Source organism: Pseudopodoces humilis, chromosome 3 (assembly GCF_049639895.1).
Source record: "Pseudopodoces humilis isolate 2021_Gansu_Grassland_sample_001 chromosome 3, ASM4963989v1, whole genome shotgun sequence".
Lineage (NCBI taxonomy): Eukaryota > Metazoa > Chordata > Aves > Passeriformes > Paridae > Pseudopodoces > Pseudopodoces humilis.
In genome coordinates, this window is record NC_142202.1 from 34,211,506 (window position 1) to 34,233,824 (window position 22,319).

General features: G+C 38.3%; 1 protein-coding gene across 1 annotated transcript in view; it reads right to left on the bottom strand.

Annotated features, from left to right (window-relative positions):
• Positions 1-7,947: 7,947 nt before the first annotated feature.
• Positions 7,948-22,319, bottom strand: part of MEMO1 (mediator of cell motility 1) — a 29,098-nt gene continuing 14,726 nt past the window's right edge. Inside the window, exons 4-9 of the mRNA XM_088053143.1 lie at positions 20,707-20,819; positions 19,268-19,379; positions 18,207-18,349; positions 16,996-17,072; positions 11,532-11,636; positions 7,948-10,220 (exon numbers count right to left, since the gene is read on the bottom strand). Of these exons, the coding sequence (XP_087909269.1) occupies positions 10,089-10,220; positions 11,532-11,636; positions 16,996-17,072; positions 18,207-18,349; positions 19,268-19,379; positions 20,707-20,819 (682 nt within the window). The 3' untranslated portion in view covers positions 7,948-10,088. The remainder of the gene's footprint in view (positions 10,221-11,531; positions 11,637-16,995; positions 17,073-18,206; positions 18,350-19,267; positions 19,380-20,706; positions 20,820-22,319) is intronic.

Genomic DNA, 22,319 nt, shown 5'->3' on the forward strand with positions numbered 1-22,319 from the left:
TTTTAGCATTTTCTTACATAGGCTGTTACAGGGGGAGGTGACTTGAGTCAACATGACAGCATTATAACAACAGAGTTGGTTAGAAAACTTGCTTTTAAGAGTCACTGTCAGTAAATTTCTTGTCAAACTAGAAGGGTGCATGATTTCGCTGAAGCCAGTCTATGGTACTACATTCTAGCTTCATTAATGAGATCCTGAAATATTGTTTATAAATTTGAAGATGATGGCTAGAGTAGAAGGACTTCTAGTATACAGGAGACAGCCCAAGAATTCAAAATTATCTAGCCAAACTGCAGAAAGTATCTGAAAAACAGAAGGCAGTTTGATAAGGACAAGAAAAACTGTAAACCTGACATGGGTTTCTGGAAAAGCAGACATTTAACAAGGCAACACTTGGCTATACAGTTGTTCTGTTGAATTTAGGTGTCAGTGTGTGTCACGGTGACTTGTTGCTAAGGAAGGGGGAGCATCATCCTGGGTCACACCGTGCAGTGGTGACATATGTGAAAACATGAAGTTATACTCCCCCACACTTGGCACCAGTCTGGTCTCAGCATAAATGAGTCATTTTGAATGCTCCAGTTTGAGGAAGTGTTGACCAGCAGCCCAGAGGAAAAGAGCAACTAGTCACGGTGTAGAAAAGGATGGAGAGAATTGAGGCTGGTCCTGACAGGGAAGAGAAAAATGAGAAGAGATGCAATAAGGTTTTCACAATCAAAACCAGCAATTGCAAAGGAGGGAGAAGAGTTTAACAAGTCTTCTGGGATAAGAAAGCAAATAGGATTAAATTGAAGAGAAGAAAGCTCAACCCAAATGCCTCCCAGGAACAGCAGCCAAGCCCTGGTAGGACCATGCTGGGGGCTGGGGATCACCAAAGGTTTTCCACAAACACAGTGGAGAAACATCTGCCACAGGCAATTTAAGCTTGGGCATCCTGAATGAGAGATGGGCAGTGGACCTCCCAAATGTCATATGATGTGACACTGCTATCTCTCCAAATACCTGCAAGGACAACAAGAGGAAGAGTCTGGAAGAGGAAGAGTCTGGAATACAAGTCCTGTGAAGAACAGCAAAAGGAGATGGGCTTGTTTTGCCTGGAAAAAAAGGAGGCTCAGGGGAGACCTTATCACTCTCCACAGCTGCCTGACAAGAGGCTGTAATCAGGTGAGAGTCTGTCTCTTCTCCCAGGCAACCAGAGACAGAATGAGAGGAAAGCTTTAAGCTGGAAATTTACTCTGGACATCAGGAAAAAATTCTTCACTGCAAGACTGACTGGACACAGGAATGGGCTGCCCAGGGAGGTAGTGGAGTCCCTATCCCTGGAAATGTTTGAAAAAAGACTTGATGTGGCACTCAGTGCCATGATTTAGTTGACAAAGTGGTGTTAGGTCATAGGTTGGACTGTATGATCTCAAAGGTCTCTTCCAACCTAGCTAATTCTGTGATTCTGTGTAAAGACCCAGACAGACAGAGTAGAGGTCACTAAAGTCTTTCTGCTATCAAAAGGAAGTCAAGTACCATGGTTTCTGCTATAAAGACGAGGAGCCTGAGGCATAGATTTTTGCTTGGATGAAAGTTCAATTTGGTTAAGCACAGAGCTGGTCAAGAAGGCCAGTGCAATCTCATACAGAATATGCAACCCCATCACCAGGGATCTGGCAGAGCAATTGGCCAGCTGACATATACCTTTGGATAAAATTATCAATAATAGAATCAGGGCTTATTTTTGTGTCATGTCATGTCACTCAGGGAGAAATATACAAGAAAAATATAGTGTTCTGTTTATAGAACAGTTTAGAAAAAGTTTAATTCCTTTCATGAGGTGTAGACATGAGAGAAACTTGGAAGATTTCATTGCCTTTCATTTATGTGTGAAATTGATGTGCCCCTCTTACTCCTTAAGGGCATCTTTTTCCCTCGGTAAATTTCATCCCAGAGCGACACATTGCAGAAAGTGAGGTATGTGTCTGCCATGCCAAAAGGATGAGGGCAGCTAAAATAAGACTTAATTCTTCTGATCTGTAGATGGAGGGTTGAAGAAGCTTTGACATACTCTGGAAGATCTCAGAATGGCCAAAACTGAGAGCTACTCCTAAAACATCCTTACAAAGCATTTTGAAAGTTCATGATGAAAAATACCCCATGACAGTGACTGTAACAGTACCTGACTGTGCTGCATCAGTGAGACTGAACCCAGCACATCAAGGGTTACAACTATCCCACATCGTATCTTGACACAGTGCCCAGTATTACCCCCACAGTCAAGAAGGACATTAAAAAACAGGGGGCAGCCCAGCAGGTTTAGGGGTGGAGTTAAGTGCCCCAAGATGGTTAATACGATTGGAGACCTTGACACACGAAGAAAGGCTGAAGGGATTGGATTCACTCAGCCTAGTGAAGTGAGGGTTCAGGGGGACTGCATTCCTGCCTTCCAGTGTTAGATATTGAGATGATGAAGGTACTCTTCATGATGATTCACTATGATGGGCAGTTAAGTAATTTCAGGGCAAATTTTGTCTCCAGACACAAAAAAAAGCCTTTTCCTGTGGGACCAGCTAAAGGCTGGGACAGGCTGCCCGGAGGTGTGGTGGTATTGCCCTACATGGAACATGCAGGGCTTTGCTTGGCAATGCCCTAGATCCTCTAAGGCCTTGCTTCCAACTCAAGCAGGTCCAGTGCTTTCTGGCCCTGGTCAAGCTGGGCTTTCCCCCTCAGTTTTTGTTCCTCTCAGTATAGCAAGATGCTGGAGACTCCAAGACGCTGTCTCTTACCCGTTTTACCTCTCCTCCTATAAGGGTACAACTCTGCACTAGCAACAGCCAGCATCAAAAGGGCATCTTCAGCTACACCCATACAAAAAAATACATACACAGTCACAGTAGCTACAGTGCCCATTTCAGCACACACCTTCCTGCTGCTGGACAGAGAGCAACACCAGTGCTAGGCCTGCATTCTTTGGTAAGGACTAGTGATGGCACTCTCCAGCACACCAGGGGCTGCCAGGGTCCTGATGCTCTCCAGTGATAAGAACAACACAGCATGGAAAGGGAAGAACGTGAATTTCAAAATTTCTTCACTGGGCCAACTCTGTTCCAGTTAGAGACAGTTGAGGGGAATAAGAAGTGGATGTTCTCTTTCTTCTTTTCTATTTTTGTCTTTTCCAGGGTGACTTTTTAGACCCTCACCTTCTGACTTCATTCTGGAATGCTGTTTAAGTATAAATTAAGCAGGATCTGGCCTGAGATTTCTCTCTCAGATAAAGATGAGGTTAGCTAAAAGAAACCCTAGCCATGGAAAAGCTCGTATGTCAAGAAAATCTAGACGTGTTTTAAAAAATTAAGAAAACAGCAGCTTGACTCCTACTCCTTTTTTAATGAACAGAATAATCTTGTAAAATTAACTGAAGATCAGATAAACAAAACTTCTGCTTAGGGCTAGACAGCATGGACATTTATCTCCATATTCGAGTGCATCTTCTTCATCTCTGCTTTTGTTCCATTTCATGGGCTGCCAGCCCTCCTCCCACAGTCTCTCCCCAGGTTACAACAGCTGAGACCTGGCTCCCTCATCACTTTCTTGAGCAGTTCCAAACCTCCTTAAGAATGTGAAGTTTGATATGTCTCCCATTAACTTTAGTGAGAGCTTGGTCAGAGGCAGAGGTATTTTTTCAAGCTTTGAAAAAATAAGTATCTGTGCAGAGATATGATGCTCAAAGATATGTGGCTCAATGGGTGTCCCTCATCTCCATGGGGGTGGAACCTACCACTTGCCAGGCTATACCAAATATACAGACCAAGGTCTTGAGGTGCAAGGGGCGACAACGCCACAGAGGATGCTCAGGCAGGGCAACAGCACCAGCTGCCCCTGTGAGCCCATGCTGCCAAACCCCATCGAACCTTCACCACGACCTTTTACAGTGGCAGGAGCACGTGTTGAACTTTCCAACTGCAGTGCCAGTTGCAACAGAGCTTGGGAGAAACCCCTCCCTCACACAGCTTGTAATCCAGGCTGCCACATTGTCTTGAACCAAAGAACACCCTTTCTGCCACACCACATAGACCAAGTGCAGCAATTTGTGCAGTTTACAGCAGAACAGGAAGGCCTGGGCCCAGTGGGAGCTGTGCCATTGCTTCTCTTGGAGTGTTTGGTTATGAGCTTTGTCAGCTGAAACATCTGTACATAACAGATGTCGTTCCCATTTTTCCTGTAGTTTGTAACAGAGGTAACTCAGCAGGTGATTGTTGCAGTCCACAACCTCGGGGGTGTCAGGTGATAATCTCCCAACTTAAAAATAAGGATTTGCATTTACAACACAGAGGCTGTTGGAAAAGGGGCTTTTGGACATGGGTGAGAAGCTGAGGACAAACTAGAAAAGCCAGGGCTGTAGCTGATATTTTGCAGCACGTCACAGCAGCTACTCGGTGCTGCGCTCCCACACTGACACCTAGCGCCGGCCAGCCCTGCCCTGCCCTGCCCGCGCCTCACACTCACACCCGCCTCGGCTTCTTCCAACTCCGGCGGAGCTGGTTGGGGGTCCGCGGTTTGGATTAATTTTTTTCCTTTAAATGAATATGAGACTACTCGTGTAGGCTCCATAAAGTAGATTTACACCTGCCACAACATGCCACTTTAAGTTTTCCACTTAAATGTAATCGTTTTCCCTCGTCAGCCCAGTGCTTTGAAGTTGGCTTGGAAATATGTGGGGCACTTGTCAGTAACGCATCCCGCTGCCCTGCTGCCCATCTGATGGATGCAGCGCTGAACCCGTTCCAGAGCTATGCGCTTACAATCAACTACCAAGTCAGTTTATTTCAGAACAGCTTGAAAACAGCATTTGGTTACATTGCAGCTCTGCAAACAGAAAACCATTCCTTGCAGTGCAGAAATGTGCTTTCTTGCTGATAGCAGTTGTGAGGCCAGACCGCATTTCCAACCACCCATTTACAGCAGGTATCTTCCTGACAGGTTATTTGTAACAGCAGCTCTCTGGACTGTGATCACAAAGAAATAAATTTTACCAGCAAAAAACATGCATGAGTTCAACACTTATTAATCATAGCTGAGCTTAAAGGCTCATTCTTCAAAACCTTTATAGCAATTCTGGAGACAAATGAAAAGTAGTTTAAGTCTCAGCCGACAAATCCCAGTGGATGGCTTTCCCTACCTGTCCACACAGATCAGGAGCCCAGACAAGCCTCTGCAGCCCAGGCACTAAGATGTCAACACTCAACTTTCTGCTGCAAGAGTTCAGCAGAAAAATAAACATCTTTTACCAGAAAAGGGACTTCATCCAAAAGCACTGCAGTTTTCAAGTCTTGTGAAGTTATAGTCACAGGGAGCAGGAAAGTAATTTCTCAGTTTTTAAAACCTCACTAGATAAAAAGGAAATCTGATAAGTTCAGGTTTGTAGATTTCTTCGTTTGATGTTTGACACAATGTTTTATTCTTTCTGTCATTTAGGTCTTTGTCATACAGAGCAAACTTTAGATCACTCAAATCTGAAGTTTCATTACTGGCTTCACTCACTGCAGAATTTGAGGCCCTGGCTAATTTTTTTAATGAGATTTAAAGGCAACTACTAGAATTAGATTATATTTTTGTATGACATTAATAATAAAATAACTTGGGGTCCACAAGCTCTGAAAAAGGTATGTAGAAGTGTTTATAGGGAATACGTTTTTATATCAATCAAGATCACAGGACTGAGAAAATTATTTAAATTACCTTCTCTTAAATCCACCAAGAACCTGGGGGTTACGGAGGTCCCTCTGTCACTTTTGTGAAAAGGTGGAGATACCTCTATTTACCTTTATAACTTACAGATTTCAGCATGGGATTCTCACCCCTGAATTTCAACAAACTGAGCTCTGCTTGACAAGACACCTCCAGCATATCATCTCCTTGAATTAGCAGTAACAGGTTGCCCACCACTGCACCTGCATGACAGCCACACTGGGCAGTGCTTGGCAGCATGTCAGCCTCCAAACAGGACAGCAGAACAGTTGCTGACATCAAACTTGAAAAGCAACCATTTTCTTCCCCATCTTCTCACTTCTCTGTCCTCTCCAAAAAGATCCAAGCCTCTACCAACACACCTTCCTGCAACCTGCAGGAAAACAAGCTGACATAATTGCTTTCTTAATTTGTACCACAACATTTGCATTCCTGGGGCATATGCAATGGGAGGAGATGCCTCAGACTCCAGCAGAAGGCAAAATTGCAGAATTAGGCAAAATCATGTAAGAAAAAAAAAAATGAAATAAAACAAACTTTAGAGACAATAAATTGTGCATTACTGAGAGATTAAAGTAATTTCACCCCTACTAATACCCAGACTAATTCCAAGTCATGTTTTGCAACCATCTATTGAAAAGGCCATCTGGCCCCAACGCAAAACATCTCACAGCTTTGACATGCTCTGCACTGGACACCCAAATTTGTATTTGGTCACACTAAAGATCTTTTCCAGGCTAACTTTCAGGAAGTTTTGCCACTGATGTAGGAAGGCAAAAGGATTTTAAACATTTCTCCGGAAACACAATAGTTCTGGCAATTTTTTGAGAGTGGATCAGACACAACTCAGCCCGAGGAAATAGCTACTGCAAATCATGGTGAATGATAACAGTTTCAGAGCCAAGCTTCCTTTGATGCAGAGAAGAGCTTTTTTTTTTTTTCCTGAGGGAATAAAGGGAAAATTAGAAACAGGAAATGGAAAAACCCTACAGCTACAGAAACAAGATGCTGAGGTAGTGTGAGACTGTGTCTGTGTCAAACACAGTCCCCCTCCTTCCCCTCCCCCATTTCACTACTTGACATGTCAATCCAAAATTCCCAAGTAAAGCCTACAGCAATATGCAAGACTCCTCAGACACAGCAACAAGCCCCTAAATGGGAACCAGTGAGAGCAAGTGCTGTCTAAGAAAGTGAGGGCAAACTCAACATTTCTGAAGGCACTGAGAAAGGAGAACTGCACTGGAGTAGTCCAGCTTAAATAAGAACACTGGATCAAAGTCACTCAAGTAGTGATCTTTAAAACAAATATATGCAGCCAAGCTGTCATTATAATTTGAAATAAAAGGCTGAGAGCTGGAGCAGCTACACCAAACTCACTCCATGCCACGAGTGCGTCAAAGCAGGAGGTGGTTCCCAATGTCCAGCGCCATTCACTGCCCTGCAGAATGATACTGTTTCTGCCTCTGCTTCCTCCTACTTCTGCTAATCTAAACACAATGCAGTGGAAGACCTATTGTGCCACTTCAATGTCAAAAAAATTGAACTGAATAACTAGGAACCCAGTAGACAGTACTTAAAAAGAACTTTTTAGGCAGTATTTAAGGGAAACAAAATACATAAAGCTCCTTTGTGAACAACATGAGAACAGAAAACGAGAGGAGTATTTTAATCAACATTTTCACACTGAACATTTCTCTAAAATGCCAACATTTTAAAATGGGAATCATGTCCCTGACTGGATTTTCTGCACCAAAAGAGCAGTCAAAGCTCAGGCATTCTACGCATAGAAGAAACCTCCAGAAAAGTGAGCAGGACTTAATATTCAGTATTATCTAAACCAGACAATCTTTGTCCCAACATGCTATATACAAACATATATTTAAATGAGAATAAAATGTGTGGTAAAGCTATAATGAATTAATAGTCTTGAGTGAAGATTTTTTCAGAAGATTCTGCTTTTCCTCCTGACACATCTTAAACACAACACCAAGAAACAGAGCACTGAAGTCAACTCCTTCCAAGCCCACCAAAAGGGAAAAAAAATATTCCGAGTTCTTTGAAATCAGGTATTTTTTGCTAAAAAAAAAGAAAAAAAAAAGAAAAAGCTTTTACAAAGGCTTTTTAATTTAGTACAGGTTTCACAAAGCTTTAAAAATTTCTCTCTGAGTGGGTTTCTGAACTGTCATTGCTGGTTATTACTAGTAGGCACAGAAATTCCCATTTTAATTAAAAACTTTATTTTGAAATACATTGTACAATTTACATGTGAAGTGCTTCCAATATAAGATATTTAATAACATTATGCTGAACAAAATGGCTAACCAATTTCCTCAAAGCTCTTCCAGTTATGGGCTTTTTTCGTTAAAACTATCTTGCAGAACTAAGATGCAACTTGGGCATTCGTATTCAGAAGCTAATTTCTATGTTTTACCTTAGGGGAAAGGTATATACTTAACTGTTCCAATTAACTGTATGTTTCAATAATGATAATCATTTGGCATAAGACTGAAAGAAACTCAAGCCCTAATTAAACTTGTATTCACCAAAGATTTTTTAAAAAAACTTCATGATCGAACTATTTTGTTAATAAGGCACAGTCAGACAAGTATTTACAAAGACTGCCTACCAATTCAGTTTTACCTGCACAGCCTTCTTGCTGGTCTGTCAACAGTAATGTGAAAGTTGTTTTCCCTGTCTACTGCTGAGACTTTCCAAGAGCAAGGCAGAGCAGTAAGGCAACTAAAAGAACAGGCATGCTCAAGAGTTTGGCATTTGGGATGGATTTTGAACATCTGCAAAGTAGTTCATTTTATAAATGGAGCATTCACCTGCTATTATTAAAATGGTGGCCAACTGTGATAAGGTAAATAGAAGTGACGCAAGCAGAAGTTATTTTAATAGGAATAAACAAGATATGTATGCTTTCAGCTAAGACTTTGCATGCAGCAATTACCACAACTTTCAGAGATAATCTAAATTGAATTCTGAAATTGCCCACTGCCACTTCGGAAAGCTGAATGTACCAGGAGGTTTCTTGATAGCAGGTGAAATATCAAGGAATGAAATCTCCATTTAGATAATGAGCCAATATTGCATCCTACTTTGCATTTCTTATTAGAACAAAAGGAAGTCTTTGGGAATGACAACTGAAATAATTACATCATTATTTTGGCTGCAAGGAAGTTCAAGAACTTTTAACATGGGATGTTCAAACATGAAACAACTCTACCCACAGTCAAAGAATAAAAAATAAAAATGAAAAACAAAAAAAAAAGAGAAGAAAAAAAAAAAGAGAAGCCTTACCTTCCCCTTCCAAATAATCTTTGAGGAATAATTGCTTGAGATTAGCACTGTATGGCTTCTGTGGCCTATGAATGCCAGACAGATACTCTAAGAATTATCATTTTCATGTTACTGTTTGTTTTCAATTGTTAGTAGCTTCAAACAAAAATACTTTGCATATTTCACTTGAATAATCAAAACGAGCATAAAAATCATTAAAAGTATATTGCTGATACAAAATTGTATCACATACTAAAAGATACTACTTCATAGATTAATTATGAAACAAAAAAGATCAGACTATACAAAAAGTTTTCCAAATTCTTTTTCTCAGCTGAACTCATAGTGCAGGTTTAAGATTAAAAAAAATGATGTAGTCAACAAATGTTGAATACAAAATACATTCTAAAGTATTTTACAGAATGGCTGAATTATCAAGCATAAGAACTGAGAATAAAAAAATGTTAATGACAAGCAGCCACATACAGAACACAAAGCAATAAGTTTAAATCAGACTATTTTGGTTTGTGTAGCCCTTTATTAGCAACTAAAATAGAAGATATCTGTTGTACATCACGGGTAGTAACTGACTATACTGGAGTTTTATTATATTCTAATACAGAATCATTTATAAATGCGCTGTTTTCCTTTTTTTCTTTTATTAAAAAGCTTCCACCCCCTTTTTCCGTTTACAACTTGCAAAACTATTCTGAAAGCTGAGTATATGTGCACAGGTCTGCAAAGAGTGCAAATTTAGGATATGGTAAATGCTTTACATGTTCTATTTTTAAGGACAGTCTACCACCATGCCTTCATAGCCATTATCTTTTCCAAAGAAAAAAAAAACTCTCAGAAAAAGCTCTGATACCAGTCTTCCTTCCATTGTCCTAAACAAGAAAGCATTTTTAAATGAGTTGAAACTAAGGAAGGACTACACCTACTAGAAAAGAACAGAGTTCTATTAGTTTGAGGTTTCAGTATACCCAAAGACCAGGGACTGTATCTTTGTAAGGGCTAGGCTGGGACCCCGTATACAGAGTGTGTGCAGGTGCCATCCCTGAGCATTCAGCAGTTCAGTGGACCATAAGTGCTCCAGCTGCATAACTCACTGAGCTGTCTTGCCAGTTTCGACACTGGCTTGACTGAGCGTAATTCAAAAATGAGAAGCTCATATTCATTCCATTCTTCTGGAGCTCATTGATAGCCTGAGGAGAGAAAAAGAGTTGTTTAAGAAAAGGTATCAGTTAAAATTACATTTCCTAGGCCTCCAAGGTCCTTGCACCATCTCTTAAAAGCTCATTATAGAAGCACCTCCCAGTAACTAGTGGACCTATCCCATTTCTGTGCTGTTTCATTCAATGATGCTTCCCCCACTGCACTGCATACATCCATGCAGTTCTCTAAAGCAACACTGAACCTTTCATGATACCTCCTTTAGAAACAATTTTTCCAATTCCATGGGGAATTTATATAGAAACACAAATACAACAGGAGAAAACTGAGCACTATTAACACTTCAGATTCTATTTCTTCCATTAAGGAAAAAGAAAGTACAAGGATAATTTATTCAAGCGTGACAATTGGCAAAAGTGAATGAACAGAATTTAGCTGTGATTCACTGCAAAACTAATAATTATCCAAGGGTAAGAGATGGGTATATTTGCAGAGCAGTCATAGTACTGAACTTTTGCTACATGCATCCCCAATATTGATATTGCTCAGACAAACTTTTATGGACAATACTTTAAAACCTTCCTCTCTATGTTCTCCATTCAGACTACATTCCCAGTGAATTAAGTTTTCCCTTTTAAAAAAGTTAACGTGCTTCCTTGTTTTAGATTTGAATTACAGTAAAAATACAGTGAGATTCACTCAAGCAATATGACAAATCTGCAGCACTCCACCAGTGCTGTAAAGCAGCTGTGACCAAATTTAGACACGTAAGTTAAGCCAGATTTATGTCTGCACTGCATCACCAAAACAGAATACGGTAACCAGAAAGTAATCTGAATTCTAATTGCTGTTAATTTATGAGTTAATGGTGCTCTGCACTAATACTTACTGAGGCCATCTCTCACCGTATTTGCAAAACTCAAAACCACTGCCAGACATCACAAGGCACTCACAATAGCTAGCTAATAGCAATATAGAGAAAATAAACACGTTCATAAGTACTGATTCAAAAGAGCAAGTACATACTTCTTCAGGGAGATGGATTTATTTGTTCATTTATTTAGGGCCAAGAGGAAGTGAATGATTGCATTTTATTGAAATTCAAAAGGAATATGGTATCTCATCTCCCTTAGGGAACTCAAAATCCTCAGCCCTTTCAAGAGCTTACATTTGTCTATATGCAAGACATGAAAATCAGAGACCAAATTGAGAACACTTAAAAAAATTAATTTATTCAAGGCTTGACATTTTAGAACCAAGGAATACTGCAGCTATATTGTTTTATACAAATGCAAGCATTTTTCCAGAAGTTACATTCTTCAACAAATCAAAAAGTTACTTACATTTAATAGCACTCCAATCGGATGTCTTCCACATATTGTATTATGGTATTTCTTCAAGTAATTGCTAAAAGATACAGGATCTAGCTGTTCTATAATGCTCATACCCTGAAAAAGAATTGATAGCAATAATTACATTACACATTCACAAGCAGGTGTTTATCCATCATCTATTTGTTACAATTGAGCAGGTGGAAAAACCCTCTACTTGGTACCAAGGATATCAAGGGAATCTCAGCATGTGAGCTCTAGCTTGTAGTCATCTTGTTTCCATTCCTTGCCAAACTAAAAGTGCAGGAGCTCTTCCAAAGCTGTCAATACCCACAGATCTATGAAGTTATCTTTGCAAATACCAGTGAAGCTCATGTTAAAAATCCTGCAGACTAGTTGATCCCCACCATCCAAGACTGCCCCACTTCCGTAAGATTTGGTACAGCTGTAACCAGACAAATTTACTGAAAGGGCAAAGCAGGAAGAAGTTGTGCCTCCATCTGCTCTCCCTGGTAACAAAGTTCAGGGCCAAGCACTTGTCTGGGACTTCAGGATGTCCAAAAACCCTAGATAAAACCAGCACTACACACATGCAATTCATGCACATGACAAGTGTGATATATCCTGGACACACTAGGCCTGTAAGGCAGTTGATCTGGGCATGGCCTGGCCATTTGCTCAGAGCACAAAAATCTGATCCAGAAAATCTCTAAGCACTATCAAGTTGGTGCACAACAAAAACGTAAGAACCAGAAGACGGTGCTTCCACTTTACATGAGACAGTCACATGTGTACATCCTTTCTTCCATTGAGAGCAAGATCTATGATCCCATGGAGTCATGCTAAGAATACCAGCATACGTGTGGAAAACTAAACCTTCCACATATAGAACATCTGCATTCTTAAAAGCAGAAAGAATCCTTCAACTCCAGAGACAGCCTACTCTTAAACTCATCCCATAAAGCAGACCAAACACCATGGAAGCAGTTTAAAAACAATGAATTATTATCTTGGTTTCATCATAGGTTTGCTCTTGTGACTGTATTAGACTCCATCTTCTTCTTTTTCCCTTCCTCTGAAAATTATTAATTCACTTCACCACAGAAATGAGCTCCAGACACTCACTAACTCAATAAAATACATAGTTATGCTGCTTCTGTTGGTGAAACAGAAAAGAGTCTAGAAAAAAAACATATACTTCGAATAGGAATAACTGGAGGTTGATACCAGAAAAGGAGATAGTTTCTTCTAAGATTTCTGCATTTGTCCCAGCTCTTTCCCCTACTTTTGGGTGATAAAAGGAGAAGCCACATTGCAGGAAGCAGTCAGTCTGAAGTCTCCCCCTCAAGAGTGAAATCTCCAGAACATTCTGCAAGGGCACTGGCTGATCTGGCAGATATCAACTAATTACTCAGGCTGGATCACAACCTACAGTGGAGGAGCAGAAGGTTCCCAGGAGAGCTGGGAGAATTATAAAACAGCAATGATAACCACTACCCTTATGCACTTTTAAACAGAAACAGACATAAGATGAATTAATAAAGAAATATGCTTTATGGAAAAACAAAACCAAGCTGGCCAATTGGTGGCGCAGTTCTTCTGGAGTTATGGAGAGGGTGTTTGGACCCTTGGCCAGTAATTACAGCTGTTAATCACTCCACATCTACACAGCCTAAATGAGTGCCAAAGCAAATAATGGTAGCTATTCTCTAACTAGCAGTGGTTACATAGATACCATTGCACTTCCAAAGTTTCCAAAGCATATCTTTTAACCATTCATTTACTTGTAGATTATATATGTCAATACACAGCTAAAGAAAGCAAAACTAAACTTGACTACATAATCAAGTGAAACTAAACATGCATACGGCACTTACTCAGATACTTAGTTCATGAGAATATATTTTATCTGTTTATAAAACCTCTTCATGACCTTCTAAAAAAATGAAAACGGCTGCTCAACTGAGAGACTCATTTTACAATTGCAAGTCACTGGAACATACTGGGCAGAGGCATTTGAGCATTTGTCCCAAATGAATGGACATGGATTTATGAGAATGCCTAGTAAGCTTATTTCAATGTACAGTTCAGCACTGCAAAACATTTACAGCTATACAGTTCATCCCAGAAAATGCTAACAAGAGTTCCATACATCAGACACTGGAGAAAGTCTATAGGGAATTCATACAAACAGATGTCCTATAAGCACTAGGCTATAACTGAACTTTTCAATCTTTTGGATTTAAAAATCATTGTGGCAGAGAAGCAAAGACTATCAAGCTTGCTCCTCAGTCTAAAATGGTGTTGAGGAACAAAAAACATTTCTGCCAAGTTGTGTTTTATAAGAAACAGAGGTATGAGGCTAATAATTTGCAGTATTCCAAACAACTCAGCCAGGCAGAGCTTAGAACAGAATTAAAATACATAACAAAACCCACATGATAAAAGTGTAAGCATAATTCCACAGTTTATCACACAGTCATTATGGCATCACATAGAAATTGCATATCTCAGTTACCCAGATACTACTAATGGCATCTACAATATCCTAGCACAGTGCATGTAATATGATTAAAATGTTACATTTTAAAATATCATCCCTTTATAGGATCAAGTTTCTACAACCCTACAAAAAAATTTCAAAAAATAATAACTCCATGCACATATCTCAAAACAAACAAACAAAAAAAAAGCCCTCCTATAGGTTCATTTTATACTATATGCCAATAATGCTTTTGCTGGTCACATTGAAGTTTATTATTGATTATTTCAGCTTCTTCTTCACACTCAAAGATCTAAGCTAATAGCATTCTAATGGAAGTGGAAACAAACTTTGTCTTAGTACTATCCAGCCCAACTATCTTTGCATGTATGAGTCACTCAGACTACATGACAACTGCCAGGAAAATTACTGTCTGGCCACAGATAAGAGAACAGGGACCTGGGCATCCAGGCAGAGACTCAATCTTACATTATGCCCAGCCAAAGAAGCATTCTCAGGCTGGAGCACTGTGGAAGGTCCTGGCACACTGCAGCAGCACTGCAGAATTTAGCAGGTCATTAGAGCTACCTGAGATGCCACTGGAGCTAGCATTTTTCCTGGACAAGTACTGGCTATTCCTGCACAGCATTCCTCAGTGACTGCATTTTCCCCCATCAGCATTCAGGGTAACACAATCCTCCCATTGACTCAAGTGAGGTGTAAAGTATCCCATGCCAAATATATGCTCATATAAAATGAGCACTGTTGCAGTGAAGACTGAAATGAGCAGTCTGCATTTTCTGGCTAGCCAGTCAAAACCAATTATTCTAAAGCAATGTCTTACAAAATACTTTCCCCACTTATATGTAAAAAGATAGCGTGTTTCACGTTATGATATACAAACTATTGCACATCAGCTGCTCAGTTATAACTCCTCATTTGAGGATTCACCCCTAAGGTACCCCTTCTAACCATGAGGCTATTTCCTCCTTTTGCCATAATATCACAAAATGCGCTGTGGTGGCAGGGGTGAGATCCAATAATTACCATGGAGAAATTGATGTCTGCCCAGCAATTTTTACTACTCTGTATTTGTTTTATGCTGGAGTCTAATGGCTGTTAAATTCAATGCCCCAAATGTTCAGCAGTTTTTATGCACTAGGTGAGAAAACGCATCTATATGTAAGGTACAGTTCAATTAAGGAAGAAGCCATCATCCTCCCACAAAGGTATTTCAAAAGAAAATTGATTTCATCTTGCCCCAGAATACCTTACAATGTGCTCAGCTGACTGCTTTCCTAGTTGGGGCCAATAAAATTAAGCCAGTTTTAGTACAGTTCTGTCTCTACGTAAATACTATTTTGTCTGTGTAGAGGCATACTGGTTACAACACCACAGGTTTGTTTAGCACATCAAATCACATGAAAAAATCCAATACTTCTCTAAGGAAACAAGAATTAGCCAAGTGGGACATAATATTGAACAAACTTCCAAAAACTGGAAAAATGTGACAGGGAGGCCTTTGTGATATTGCTAACAAGATATCTCTGAAAATCACCCAAAGCAAGGGTTCCTCCATATAGCATCTGAATATGGAATCATGTGTTCAGATATGGCATGATATAAACAAGCGAAAAATAACAACAGTATGCTGCTATACAGCATGTTTCATTTTCCAGTTAAACTTAAGACTGAAAAGGTATTTTCATCATTATGAAACAGTGGACATGATTTTCCATGTTACAAAAACTGTCACTTCCATTCAGCTGAATAACTACCAAAAGGAAGAGTTGGTGCAACAGTGTATTCCCTAAAAGTAATTAAATGCCAAAGTCATCTTCAGGCTTTCACCACAGAAATTAACAGGGGGAAACTAATGCTTGCTAATGCACCATAATCTGCCCTCCTGCAAAAACACTCAAAGCAGATGATTCTAGGATTCTGTAGAAAAACACTTTTATTGATAGAGAAGTCTCTCAACTGACTACAAGAATTACTAAAAATGGGATAAACAGAATGAAGGCAAATTATTTACTGTTATTATTACTATTCCAGTGATGAATAGCAGAAAAACAAAGAGGTTAATATGTACACACAAAGCAAAAAAGTCTAGAGATCTCTCCAGCAGATAGTATTTATTTCTTCAAGACAAGGGAAAAATTAACACGCCATGAATAAGAACAGCTCTCTCTTCTAACAGATTCTACAGAAGTTACATAAAGGATGTGAACATTTGTAAAACAAATTTTAAGGTTACACATTTCCAGAAGAATTACTTCTATTCTATGCCTTAAGTATAGTTTTGAACATTAAGTTGTAGGGGTTTTATTATTTTAAAAATAAATCCTTGGCTCCTGTGACTGCAAAGAAAATGCAACACAATTGGCACTGGACTTCTATGAATTTAGCATTCCTTTCAGCCTTAGGCCAAACCCAAAATGAAGTATGATCTACTGCTTTTTTCCCCACCACCTACTACAGAGTAAGGGGCAGGGGGAAAGGCTACTCCCATGGAAATGGTGGCTTTCATTTTCCTGACCAGTGCAATGCCCTACATCCTTTCCTTCTCCAAATGGATGTTGCTGAAACCTTTGCATGATCACAATGCTGCTTCCATAAGCAGGTATCACAGCTATCAAGCTGGAACTACCACAATTCTCCACGAATAATTTTTATTGCTTTTTAAAAACATAGGAGGGTATGTGGACAGAAATTACATTACATTAGAGCATTTTAGGTAGGTGAACATGCATTTATTCTCATTAATTATGCTTACTAGTTTATACCCGCAATACAATTGTGCGCAGTCAGTAAAAGGGAGGAAACCAGCTAAAACCAATAGCTAAATTCTTATTGTGGTAAACAAAGGATAATTATACATTCAATAAAATAGCTGATCTATAATATCTTGTTAGAGAAATTTCTCAAGTGTTCAAAGAAATGGAATGTACAGGAGAAATTTGTTAGTTAGTTCCACCAAATCTGAAAACTTACCATTTTATCTAGGTGCTCAATGGATCTATAAATTTCTCCTTGGGATTCATCATAGTAACTGTAACGGAACCTCTGACCTTGAAACAAAAATCATGTATAAAATAAAAAAGGGAAAAATTGTAGCTAAAACACTCCCTAATACTTACTAAATATTTGAAAGTATAATGCTTGTAAAGTAGTAATCTTCATTTATTTTACACTTTTTAGCTCCATTGAGGAAATTCTAGGGCAATCATGAAGTAGCAGCCCAGAAGTAAAGTAAAAAAAATACATGATGGATGGCTATATTCCTAAAGAGAAATCTACTAGGTAGAACTGACACTGAAGTATCACTCACTAATTCCCTCTTATTGCCTTAGAATCTAATTCTGTAAATTAAGAAGTAAAGCACCATTTCATTTCGCTATCCCTCTTGACAAAGTCAGCCATGGAGTCAGGCTACTTCTGCTTGCACAGCAATACCCACAGTAAGTGAAGGTTAAAAGAAAAAATTCATGATAATTCAATGAGCAGTTCTAGACGGGTATTAGCCACAACAGGATCAGGTCATTCTTATATACACTTCCACCTACTCCACAATTCAATGATGAGTGAAATATGCACTTAGTTAAATTGACCAAAGATGACAATGGAAAAAAAGGAAGAAGGTCTGTTGTGTCATATCTTTTTGAAGCAGTGCCTTTTCCAGATACTATCACACTTAAAAGAAAAATAAAATTATAAAGCAGGACAGAAATCAAGACTTCCGGAGTCTTTACAGCTCTGCCACCAAGATGAACTGGGGTAGCACTGGTGAATTGGCATAAATAATCCATCTGCTATCTTACCCAGCAGTAAAACATACAAAACTTATTTCTATCAGAAGAATGTGGGCATGAATTTTTAGCTAATTAGTTTTGAAAGTTGTTTTGAGGTGCTTAAGAGTAAAAAGAGCAAGTAACTTCAGACAATTATTTCATTACAACAGTAAAGAAATGTATACAAATCCACACACCTTCACCATTTATTTCCTCCACTAGGCTGAGAACACGTTACCACATCAATATTTTTTACCTATTATTCCAGATCTTAAAGACTTTTTTAACTTTACGAAGGCATTTAAGTTGCAAAAATAAATTTACCAAAAGTTAAAACGTTCAACGTTTAATAAAATACATTATTTGAAAACATCTATGAAATATTAAATATGTCTAATGAGATATGAAACTTACCCCAATGGCAAAAGTCAGAAGAAACCACAAAGAGATTACTAGGATCAGCTAGGTATTTACTGAAGAGTTTTCCAAATTCCTGCTCTTTTGACTCACTCAGTGCTCCGACCAACACAGGAATAATAGTAAACTCATCCTTATGGCTTATAAGCAAAAGAAAAAAGGTTGTAATTCAAGTAACATCTGAAGAATTTTCAGGGCTTGCTAACTGCAATTAGAAACTGCAGAATTGTTTAAAAGGTTGCTACTGATTTGAGGATAGTAGTTTGGTAAGGTCATACTAGGATGTTGTTTTAGAACCTCAAAGTACTTCAATTTCAGAAAACACACATCCCCAAAACCAGTATTTCTCTCTACTGCAAAGTAAAAATACCAGGCAAACAAAAAGAAAAGACATAGTGAAATCAGCAATGAAGTAAGAATTAAATTTTCCCTGTATAGATGCTGCATGTTGGGTAATTCTCCACAGTATATGAAACACATATGAAAATGCTCAACACAGTACCAAAATACTGATACCCTAGGGAAAATTCAAAAAATAATGGAAATTGAAAAAAAAAGGGATGGGAAAGATGTTAGGGAAGAAATACCAACACAGATTGACCATTTTTATTTAAAATAAACAATCTGAAACAGCAGCTATACACACTCCTGATTTCAAAATTAGTATTAAGACTCCAAACAAACTTAAAATCCCACAGAAAACTATTTTAACTTTCCAGAGATGCCTTGAGAATTGGGGGAAAAAAATCAGCTACTGAAAAAAGTTCATGACAGTATATCTAATATTAACTCTATTAAGTCAACCTGTTTATAAGAAGTGTTATAACTTCATAATTTAAGTGTTTGTCCTGCTCACAGTTTCAACTACAGCTACTTATCCTAGTCTCCAAGTCTCTCCTTACAAAAATTTTCTTTGGGGGATGGGGGAGTATGAGATATATACATCATAAGGTCTTCTATGTCATAAAATGTATTATTATTTCCTACTGGGCTTCACAGCAGCTCAGTTATTTAATGCACATAATGTTCGTTCTTCCAGAAGTAATTAGCCCTAGTACCTTTCCATGGCTTTAGCAGTATAAGGCAAATGCATTTCAATACTGTGTTCATCTTCATCTGTCTGTAGGGACATGCGCTCAAACATTCCAGTCTTCCACAATTCTCCATAAACTGAAATGAATTAAAGATCATATAAAGATTTTTACTACTTTTTTCTTTTTTATTGCTTATTTTTGAAAACTATTTCAAGTGCAAAAAGCAAGCTACAGTGTACCTTTATCAGAACATACCCACTATAAAAAATTACTTGCCTCCAAGGGCTATCATCATAAACCACTTGTTTCTAAATAAATTCAGAACTAAAATTATGTTTAAGCCATTAAAATATAAATATAATTGATTCCATTTACAAAATGTGTTAAATGAGTGACCTTTTAAGTATATCGAAAAAGATTTTCAGTTATGACACAAAATCTAATTAAACAAATAAAACACATTTCAAAATATACATGCATTTGCCCAGTCAATGAATTTTTATTTTCAAAAACTGCCCATTATATGGTAAAAAAACCAACTTGTCAGATGAGATATTGCTCGATTTGTTACTATTTAATAGAATTTATTATTGACTGAATCATGAAATCTAGAGACAGCCACAGCTGATTAAGTAATCCACATTTGTAAGTTATCTTTTCTACTTTCAAGCATACTTGAGAGTATACAGATTCATCTCCACATCTTGAAAATCCTCCACTGGATGAAGAATTTGATGTAGGGCTGTGCGTCCTTCTTGACTCCATAAAGGAGTTCTACAAAAAGCCAAACATTTCTTACCAAAGGAAATCTCTGCAGGCACTATGTAGAAAGCCTGAATTAGCTTGTTTAATCACAGTTTCAATGAAACATAACACATCTGCACTAATTAGCCCCTCTGGAAAAGATACTGTATCACTTAGGTATACCTCAAAACACATGAAAGACAAAACGTCAACTTTGTCTTTGCCGCACTTTGTTCAAAAGACTGGCATTTCATGGACTAACAGTTTCTAAGTTTGCAAGTTAAAAAGTCACTTGCAATCCAAATAAAAGCAATTTATTTGTTTATCTGTTATTCCTCTACCAGAAATCAAACTCAAACCAACTAAAGAACCTTTCTTTCCAGCCAGAACACTTCACAGGAGAATGGAGATGTTTAGTGAGTTATTATTTGATGTAACACTTCTTTTAGTTTTAAAACCCTGAAGCACACACTCAAACTTGAAAAGATAAGCAAAAATTTAGAATTCTTGCCAGAAGGAAAAGACACACTATGATTATAATGCGACCATGTCTTAAGCAACCAGGATCATTCAGAAGTTAGTTTTTGTTCCACTCAAACCGGATTTGCACTTGTATGCCACTTAAAGCAAGGAAGTGCCCAACAAGGAATTCCTCAGTACTGCAGTACCCCAGTCAATACCCAAACCTCAGTGAAGTCCGAGCTTTATAATGCACTTACTCTTTTGGTCAATTCGAAGATCATACAGAGGTGTTCTGTAAATGTCCACACTGGAAAGTGCACATCGGGAGAGGGGCACGTGATGGGAAGGCCCAAGAATGAAAATTTTTCGGCTACGACAATTAACACAGAAGGCCACAATTTAGACAACTGCAATTGTACAGCAACTCAGCTTAGAGTAACAAGTTTAATAAAAGCATACAAAGTGATACCTCCTCATGGCTACAATAGTTTTACTCTGTTGTCAGTAAGACCCCAGATCAATTCATGATCAATCCTTGCTTGGCATCTCAGGAATTATCATGAGACCAGCTCAATAATGCTCTAGCCTGAAATCTCTTAAGCAGGTTATATATCAGAGGGCACTCATCAGCTAGAAATTTGTCTGACTTCACTCATTTGGAGGCTGAATGATGCATTACAGACACTTAGAATAGATTTCTGAACTCTCTCCTTGAATCAACACAACTTTCAGCTACTCACCATCTTCAATAAATACAGGATCAAATAATTATGGGTTTATCATCTATTCAGTTTTTCACTTATTTACTTGATTAGCCTTACTTCAGCTTCACTAAATTAAATTTTCAGTCCTTCTCAAATGCTGAGTTTACGTTGTTATGTTACTTTTTTTCTGCTGTTGCATCAACAACAGAGACATGGACCTGCACATTCATAGATTTAGCTGATACTGCAACCTTTTACATGTCATCATGACACCATTATTTCATCAAGTCCTCAGTTCCTGGCTCTTGATTAGATGTTAAGGGTCTCCTGCCACACGACTTACAAGGAAAAAGAAAAAGAAAAAAATAAGGAATTCAGCTTTTCAGATTCAAGATTATATTGTCTTGTTTCTGCCACTAAACTAAAGGGATGGGAGACATGTAAAGTTCTGAGGGCCTTTTTCTTTTAATCCCTTACACAGGGAGTGTTACAGCAAGGTATACTAAAGCACAAACTTCCTGCAAAGCTAATAAATCCAAATATGCAAAAGTTTACCTCATAGATGAATTCTAAATATCCAATGCAGTAAAATAGCAAATGATCCAGCAAGTTCAACCAACTCCTTATCAGGGAACCTAGGGAATGCAGCTTGTTCCGGAAATTTTAGAGAAACTAGGTGTCTGTCATACCATGAGCTATTTTCACATCATTTGCAATAGTTTAGAAAGAACTAAAACCATTGTCTTTGAAGAGTACTACAGCATGTTATCTTATGAACAACTGGTAAATGTAGCCAGTTTTTATTCAGTATTGTAAAATACATACTTTGAGTAAATACCAGAGACATTTTAATTTTTTGTTATAAAAGAAAGAAAAGTTGCAGTCAGCAGGACATAAGAATTATATTCCTTTGCCCAAAAATAACTGGATTCATATTTTTAGAGGCAGGCACAGACTACAACAGTATGTTGGGTTTTTTAAGATTTTTCTTTTTTTAAACTTGCTAGAAACAAAATGTCCATTTAAAATTATTGGAACAATTAACTTTCACTGCCTTTACATATTCTATAAACACACTGGTCACTTCGTCCACAGCAGAAGGGAATCCTGGCAATATTCAGCCCATAATCCTGCACTGAAAAAACCAACGCAGAATCATGGTGAAG